This window comes from Salvelinus alpinus, chromosome 3 (genome assembly GCF_045679555.1).
Source record: "Salvelinus alpinus chromosome 3, SLU_Salpinus.1, whole genome shotgun sequence".
Taxonomy (NCBI): domain Eukaryota; kingdom Metazoa; phylum Chordata; class Actinopteri; order Salmoniformes; family Salmonidae; genus Salvelinus; species Salvelinus alpinus.
Genome location: NC_092088.1, coordinates 39,413,293 through 39,422,354, shown reverse-complemented (window position 1 = coordinate 39,422,354; position 9,062 = coordinate 39,413,293). Strand labels below are relative to the sequence as shown.

The following is a 9,062-nucleotide window of genomic DNA, read 5'->3' as shown; positions in this document are numbered from 1 at the left end:
TTTTATTTTTTTTAAATGGAGTCTCTCCCTACTCAAGTGCAGTTAGGGTATAACTACAGAGTCAGAGCATTTATCCCAAGACCAATGCAGTGTGATCACTGTGAAGCTTTTGGTCATGTATCAAGTGTTTGCAGAAGGGAGAAGCCGAGATGTCCAAGTTGTGGGAAAAAATCATTATGTGTTATAAAAGTAATTAATATGGGACATGTTGCAATTGTGGTGGGAACCATGAAGCCACGTCTTTTGAATGCCCCACAATTGTGAAAGAGAATGAGGTGGACAAAGTCAGGGCTGTATAGAGCATTTCATATGCAGCAGCTGTGAAAAGGGTTGAGGGTTTGAATGGTGCACCAGAATAGTCCATGGTGGTGAATAGGCCTACACTTCAGGCTGCAGGGGTTGCCTTTCACCAGCAGGATCCTGACATTTTAAAGGTTAAGAAGACTTTTTCTCTTTCTTTCTTTCTCTCTCTCGGAGGACCTGAGCCCTAGGACCATGCCTCAGGACTAGCTGGCATGATGACTCCTTGCTGTCCCCAGTCCACTTGGCCGTGCTGCTGCTCCAGTTTCAACTGTTCTGCCTGCGGCTATGGAACCCTGACCTGTTCACCAGGCGTGCTACCTGTCCCAGACTTACTGTTTTCAACTCTCTAGAGACAGCAGGAGCGGTAGAGATACTCTCAATGATCGGCTATGAAAAAGCCAACTGACATTTACTCCTGATGTGCTGACTTGTTGCACCCTCGACAACTACTGTGATTATTATTATTTGACCATGCTGGTCATTTATGAACATTTGAACATCTTGGCCATGTTCTGTTATAATCTCCACCCGGCACAGCCAGAAGAGGACTGGCCACCCCTCATAGCCTGGTTCCTCTCTAGGTTTATTCCTAGGTTTTGGCCTTTCTAGGGAGTTTTTCCTAGCCACTGTGCTTCTACACCTGCATTGCTTGCTGTTTGGGGTTTTAGGCTGGGTTTCTGTACAGCACTTTGATATATCAGCTGATGTAAGAAGGGCTATATAAATAAATTAGATTTTGAATTTTTTACCTTTATTGCTATTGTAATTAATGGCACTGCCAAGATGGAGAGAAGGTCCAGGAAGATCAAATTCATAGTGGATGCCCCCAGAGCTGTTCCTGGTGCTGAAAGATTTCTCAGCAAAAGATTTACATGAAATATTGGCGCAAGCCGTACCACCTTCTCAGGTCTTAGAGCCTGAGAAGGGACACATGTAGAATTAAAAGAAGGAAGAAGTGGGAGTTTTGTTTGTTTTGGCAATGTACAATTTTATTCGGGTGGATTAAGTTTCACTATTACGTATGGATTTATTATTTAATTGTCTTTTTTGGGGGTTTCAAACCGTCCAGTTGGTGGCGGCAATACACATTTTTGGTGTAGTCTGCCATAAAACCCACAAGAAGAAGAAGAACAACTTCTCAAACGGGACATATAGAAGAAAGACTGAACGCTTCTCCGCAGTAAGGTCGCTGACAGACACAATTTCAAACTTTTTGGAGATAAAATTATATATAATTGTTTGATTTATATGATTGAATAGGTTAATGAAAGTCACTGCTTTTATGTTTAGTTAGCTATGTTATCTGTGTGCTTATAGCTAGTAGACACCACATAGTAAACACCCATGTCTGGCACTAGTTGGCAAGCTAGGTGACTTTGTCCATGCCATGGCATGCCTTTTTCTTTAACGTTATTCTGGCTCGCGAATTGACGAGATAAACTAGCTTGAGTATTCGCTAGCGAGCTAATCCTGTTAACGTTAACCCTTTGTGCAAACGTAGCTATCTAGTCTAACATTGAGGTGAATGCGAGGACATTACAGGAGAGTGACTTATTTCACCCCAGGAGGTCGCCAGCTGTAGCTTGACAGCTAGCTACTAGCTAACGTTAGCTAAGAAGGTCACTTTCTCAAACTCATCTTTGCTGTCACTGTATGGTTGCTGGGTTGCAGAAGTTTCGTGTCTTACTAGTTACAGTAGCTACATTTTTATATCCCAAACTAGCTTGCTTGACCTTTCAAGTGAGGCACTCCACATTTGACAGCTAGCTGACCAATCCTATTACAATACTGCCCTGAATGACCTGTCTGTTGATTAACAGTGACCTTAATTGGCTTGAGGGCAATTTATCCGTAGGTCTCACCCCAGTGTTAGTAGAAACAGTTAAGAGCTTAGACAAATAGCCTAAATGGTATTATTTTAGAGGCACAGAGATTATACCTGCTCGTGTGACAGAAGCTATCAAATCAATTTTGATACAGACTAGTAGAAATGGAATTAGGTTAGAATGGAGATGCGATTGGGTTAGGCATATACATCACAGGTAAAAGACTACAAGAGCTGAGGGCTGGCTAACTCAGCTCCTTGCTCAGTCAACTCTGCTGTATCCAGATCTTGGACCTTTGCTGATATGTATGTTAACCTAATTTCTCAGCTGCCGGATATTCAAGTAGCCTAAAGGATTCTTAAAATCGGAAATTGTCCCTGCACAACAAAACAAATTCATTATTCATGTGTCTTTCTCATTTCTCCCTTTCTCTCCAGGCCGGCAGGATGGCCCTGTCAGACAACAAGGCTCTGGTCCTGGGTGTGTTGGCTGGAGCGGCTGGCCTCAGCTTGGGCACTGTGGTGTTGTACAGCAGTAGGAGGGCCGTGCCAATGAGTGGACATGGTGTGCACAGTAAGCTGTACCTCACCAGTAATGACCAGCGGGTGGCTGGAGCCAGTATGGTGGTGAGGGAAATGCCGGGTCAGGCTGAGGTTCTAGATCGTCTCGCAGCCCTGATCCAGTGTGTGTCAGAGCTGAAGGATGAGGTGCGGGCCCTAAAGAGTGCCATCCCAAAGCTGCAGGACCACGTCAGGGATGAGCTGAGAGGACGCAGCAGCCGGGCTGAGGGGGCAGTGGCTCGCGTAAGGGCAGGCCCGCCAAACCGAACTACACCCACACGCAGGAGGAAAGTTGCAGGGGGAGTGGCCAGAGCTGGAGGCCAAAGCTCTGAGGAGGAGGCTGAGAGTGAAGGAGGGTGAGTCCCATCTCTCCCTCTGGGATATTCACATGTTTGGTTCAGATACAGGGGGGAAATCCACCCATCGGTATGATTTCATAGAAAAAACAAGGCACTGTTCATAGTATTTTACACACTTTTATTTCGATGCTAGTGCTGAGCGATTAGTGCTTTGAGATCGTTTCGGATCGATTATATCACCGATTTCGGGTTTGATTAAATAATCATAATTTATTCACATTACTTTAATAAAATATGTTTTATTATATTTCATTTCAAGTCATCACCTCATCTCTAGAGCTGCTGCCTAGGGCCTCCCGAGTGGCACAGTGGTCTAAGGCACTGCATCGCAGTGCTAGCTGTGCCACTAGAGATTCTGGGTTCGAGCTCTATCGCAGCCGGCCACGACCGCAATTGGCCCAGCGTCGTCCGGGTTAGGGGAGGGTTTGGCTGGCAGGGATGTCCTTGTCCCATCGCGCACTAGCGACTCCTGTGGCGGGCCAGGCGCAGTGCAAACTGACACGGTCACTAGGTGCGACTGACTTCCGGGATAAGTGGGCATTGTGTCAAGAAGCAGTGCGGCTTGGTTGAGTTGTGTTTCGGAGGACGCACGGCTCCCGACCTTCGCCTCTCCCGAGTCTGTACGGGAGTTGCAGCGATGAGACAAGACTGTTACTACCAATTGGATGCCACAGAATTGGGGAGGAAAAAGGGGTAAAAAAAAAAAAAGAGCTTCTGCCTATACTGTCTGACAAAAATCACAATTTGAGGAAATAAGACATACTTTTATGACTGCTGAATACCACCTATCAATCACTTAGATCATGTGTTTTCAGGCTCACGAAGCAACTCTTTCTATCCCTCTCGATCATGGTTCTCTCTTCTGTCTCCATGTCTGCTCTGCACAGACGGGTGCGCAGTGGATTATGGTCATTTTAATTAATTACCATGTTTTCTGCGCTAAACTATGTATAATATTGGCCTGTTGGCAACTACAACTCCCTACTACATCCCACAGTTCAGGCTTGATCTGATTTATCATCTCGACAGAAACTGCACATCGAGCTCACAGAAAAACCCCAGAATTAAATGGATTTCAAATAATTGAACCGACGTCAGTTAATTAGTTGTTTAAAAAATGAAAAACAGACATTTCGGTCAATGGCACAGTACTATTTTATGTTCAATGGCTCAAGCTCCTTTTACATTTCCTAAAACAATACACTAATATTCACTGATATTAATATGATATGATTGCAGTAGGCAATATCATCTCCTCTATCAAAGCATCCACCACGCATTTTATACTCAAATGCTGGTTTCCTCTTTGCCAGCTGCACCACCTTAACTATCCCACCTGTACTTGATCAGTGAGCACAGTTGCATGCATTTAATTTAATAGTTCATTTAAAACGTGTTCATGCTTTGCAAGAACGATTTCCCTAATAAGCCTGTTCACGTGGACACATCTGAAATAAGGCTACTGATGGGACTTTTGATAAACACAGGAAATCGCCAATCAAAATAAACACTCTGCCACAGTGACCATGTTATTTTTGCGAAGACTATTTGATTGAGTTCAGACATACAAACCTTGTATGTGTACTATTTCTAAGATGCGTACTTTTAAGTTTTTTCTGAAACTCACTTCACTCGCACATAAGAGGGAGTCTTGCGATACTGGAGCCGGCACATGCGCGGATCAAATCCACCGCTGGAACACCGATTTTTATAAGCTGTTACATGTCCTAATAATTTAAAAGATTGCTCAGGAAACCAGGTGTTTTACCCTTGTTAGAGAGAATGTGGCAGATCACAGATCAAGGGCAGATCACTTCTCTTTTGGTCCTGACCTGCTATTGAATCCTACTGGGGAGAAATAATGGGTTTTGACATAGAACAAACATTAATTTCTCTGTATTTAGGTGAAATACCTCTACTTACACAATAGAGACGAGTACCTGTTGAAGGTCCTACTTGCAGCCAGCCATCTCCCGACAGGAACACAGAACCTAACAGGTGGAGGCTGAGGTTGTGGTGGGAGCAAGAAGCCAGCACATACTAGCAGTAGCAGTGAGTGAGCAGATCCGGTCAGCTTAAATAGACCGTCAAATAAGGTTGGCGTGATTGATACTAGCCTCTAGTATGAGGCTAGTATGCCATCTCAGCTGGTGCGTCAGCCCGAGGCGGGGCACTCACGTTTCCTTTCTGAACTGGCGCCGCTTAATTTATTAGTGTGCATGTAAACATACTCAATATCTTAATGAGCCAAAGTTACATGCTCATTTTGCATCGCAAAGCCAAATTGACTTGCTCAATCATTATATCTGGTTAAATGAGATGTGAATGTGGCTGTGGTGTCAGAGTGGAATTTACAGTAGTGCCACATGCCCATCCTCTTCCGTCCGCAGCCAAATACCTTGATAACACGCCAGCCTAGAATAACATAACAAATGTCTCTTTTAAATTCACTGCCTCTTAAAACCACTAATATATTTACATGTAAGTAGTGAATATTAAAATAAAGACACTTGTGGTGTTAAAGCTTTGTGAGAAGTTTTAGTTGAAATATTATCCACGTAGGCTTGCTTATTACATTTTTGGAATCATAAAAAAAAAAAATGTATCTCTTGCTTAGAGGAAGATTCCGCGTGTTTACTTTGATCCAAATTTCAGTTTGATTGAGCAGTAAATCTGAACTTTGCATTGAACCTCAGTAGGCCCTATTGAATTTTTTCCCGTTACTGTTGTCTTCCCTATGGGTCGCCCGGGTATGCGAATGACTCTGACTGTGTGACAAAAATGAACTAACTGACATCCAAGTTATGGCTTCCCATTTTGAATGTTCAAAAAAAACACAACATGATTGTTGTAACCACAAGCCACCACCAAATGCTTCCTAATACCATAATTGCAGCCTGCAACTACGTTCCATTTCATATGCAAGAGGTGAGAACAGAAAGTGGAGTGAGACATGAGGCTACTCTGTTACGCCTGTTCACAGTATAGTCTTGATCTCTGGAAAAAATACGTAAGCGAGTTTGATATTTTCTGCTGGTGAATATAAAGAGGAAAGGGGTAGACTTTTCTTAGTGATGTTCTGGGACTTCCTTGAAACAAGAAAATGCTGTAGAGTAATAACTTATAGCGTTGCGGGACATTGCTCTGACTAGGTGAGGATCACCTCAATTGACTTTACTTTCACTAAGAATGCCAAGAAAAAGAAGCATTCAAACCCAGCGAAGTGGGCGGGGTAGAGGAGTATAATGGGCTTCAGATCAGAGCTGGATCATGGCTCCTTAAATTAACTGGGGGAAGTAAATCTGGAGCTAAGTTGGCTCCAAATTTATCTCCTGGCAGAGCTCTGGCAGCAGTCGCCTGGAGCAATTCTTGCTGTAACAACATAACAAGCAGGCCAACAGCCAGCCAGAGTACTCTGGGTAGTTAATCATTGTTGTTTTGGTGTCTTAGTTCAGTCTGTCTGTGGCTGTGCCTCACACTTCCTCGTTTAGACTTTGAGGGCCTAGGCACTGTTACTCAGGCCATCATTTACTACAAGGTGTACGGTTCAGACTGGTAGAACCGGTCCATACTTGAGTGATATAGTTTGGTGTGATAGGAACCAAAATAATAATCAGATGGTCTACTTTAAAGCGTACTACTCTCCTATTTTTTTGTAGTGAAAAAGCTAATAGAATGGAAGTGTAATACAAAAATAGATCATATACTATATCACATGATGAAGACCAAGTCATATTTGGTCATTTCTGTTACCTTTTGTAATCAATGGAGTGTATCCTCGTCCCTGTTGGAGAGGGAGACTAGTGTTGTCATGATACCAGCATTTTGACTAAGATACCATGGCATAAAAAGATGTACACTGCTCAAAAAAATAAAGGGAACACTTAAACAACACAATGTAACTCCAAGTCAATCACACTTCTGTGAAATCAAACTGTCCACTTAGGAAGCAACACTGATTGACAATACATTTCACATGCTGTTGTGCAAATGGAATAGACAAAAGGTGGAAATTATAGGCAATTAGCAAGACACCCCCAATAAAGGAGTGGTTCTGCAGGTGGTGACCACAGACCACTTCTCAGTTCCTATGCTTCCTGGCTGATGTTTTGGTCACTTTTGAATGCTGGCGGTGCTTTCACTCTAGTGGTAGCATGAGACGGAGTCTACAACCCACACAAGTGGCTCAGGTAGTGCAGCTCATCCAGGATGGCACATCAATGCGAGCTGTGGCAAGAAGGTTTGCTGTGTCTGTCAGCGTAGTGTCCAGAGCAGGGAGGCGCTACCAGGAGACAGGCCAGTACATCAGGAGACGTGGAGGAGGCCGTAGGAGGGCAACAACCCAGCAGCAGGACCGCTACCTCCGCCTTTGTGCAAGGAGGAGCACTGCCAGAGCCCTGCAAAATGACCTCCAGCAGGCCACCGCCGATTACCGATTTGTTATGAACACTTGAAATCGGCCCTAATTAATCGTTCGACCTCTAATTGACAGCTTGTTTTCTTCTTAGGCTTAATTGTCTTTGTCTGGAGATAAAAAATCTAGCAAAATGTGCAATGAATTGATACATTTTTTTATGATTGATGTTTAGAGGCATGTCCTACAGCATGGGTGCATAACGTGTGGCCCAGAGACGATCTTTTTATTTTAGGCCATGTCTTTTTTGTGATTATTCAGTAGCAGAAGGCTAGGGTAAAAGGGGCCTGGTAAAAACAATGTCTTTGGTTGTCATCCTTGATCTTGTCTTAAAGAAATGCTGGAGTTTCACCCAAGTAAAGCACATGAGAGCAGTGTAACCTCTTTTGAACTTATTTTTGAAGTTCTTTTAGCACAATACATCCACACTTGCAGTAACTAGAAATACATTATTGCTGTGAAGATGCCCATACTTCTATTTCCGAAGCTGTCGGCCCTCTTATTTTTCTATAGCCCTTTTTCAGTCTTGTGTTGTGTAACCTACAATTGGCTTTTTCTGGTGTGTTTGCAAAGATATGCAGATCGTGACCAGTGTTGAGGTATTGCAGATTGTGCTTGGTCTTGCAAAAACACGAAGTGCCTATTACTGGGAACAGACTGTACTTACTCTGTGCTGCATTGACGCGTGACAAGGAAGGAGGCTTAATTATGTAGCAGGTTAAGGAGTATATTTGCTCAGTTTAGACACTCGCAAGGAGGAAAGCTCCAACTGTTTGCACCAATCACTCATCTGTCAAAACGGCTACCTTGAATATACCACCTCAACCGAGCAGGCCCATCAATCTCCCAGTCTGTATGCCGAGCTGTCAAAGGCCTCATTTTAAAGCATCATGTCGGATGCATTTTGTCTCCGTCTCTTGCATTCGGAACTTCACGGAAGGCACTTATTTACACTATACAGTCCATTCAGAAAGTATTCAGACCCCTTGAATTTTTCACATTTTGTTATGTTTCAGCCTTATTCTAAAATGGATTAAACTTTTTTTCCATTTTCAACCTATACACAATAACCCATAATGACAACAAAAACTGTTTTTTAGGAATGTATGCAAATGTATTACAAATAAAAAACAAATACCTTATTTACATAAATATTTAGACCCTTTCCTATGAGACTTGAAAATGAGCTCAGGTGCATCCTGTTTCCATTGATCATCATTGAGATGTTTCTACAACCTGATTGGAGTCCACCTGTCGTAAATTCAATTGATTGGACATGATTTGTAATGGCACACCTGTCTATATAAACGGTCCCAGAGCAAAAAGCAAGCCACGAGGATGAAGGTATTGTCCGTAGAGCTCCGAGACAGGATTGTGTTGAGGCACAGATCTGGGGAAGGGTAACAAACTTTTTTTTTAAATTTAGTTAGGCAAGTCGGTTAAGAATAATTTATTATTTTACAATGACAGCCTACCCCGGCCAAACCCTAACCTGGACGAAGCTGGGCCAATTGTGCATTGCCCTATGGTACTCCCAATCACGGCGGTTGTGATGCAGCCTGGAATCGAACCAGGGTCTGTAGTGAAGCCTCTAGCACTA

At 43.2% G+C, this 9,062-nt stretch overlaps 1 protein-coding gene across 4 annotated transcripts in view; it reads left to right on the top strand.

The window, feature by feature from the left end:
- The first annotated feature begins 1,411 nt into the window (after positions 1-1,411).
- Positions 1,412-9,062, top strand: part of LOC139570688 (regulator of microtubule dynamics protein 2-like) — a 54,920-nt gene continuing 47,269 nt past the window's right edge. For 3 of the 4 annotated variants that reach the window (XR_011674144.1, XM_071392786.1, XM_071392784.1), the window contains exons 1-2: positions 1,412-1,488; positions 2,567-3,045. Coding sequence is in view for 3 of the 4 variants with exons in the window: in XM_071392786.1 (XP_071248887.1) it covers positions 2,576-3,045 (470 nt within the window). In the remaining variant the exon portion in view is untranslated. The remainder of the gene's footprint in view (positions 1,489-2,566; positions 3,046-9,062) is intronic. The other variant, XM_071392785.1, reaches the window with a different exon arrangement.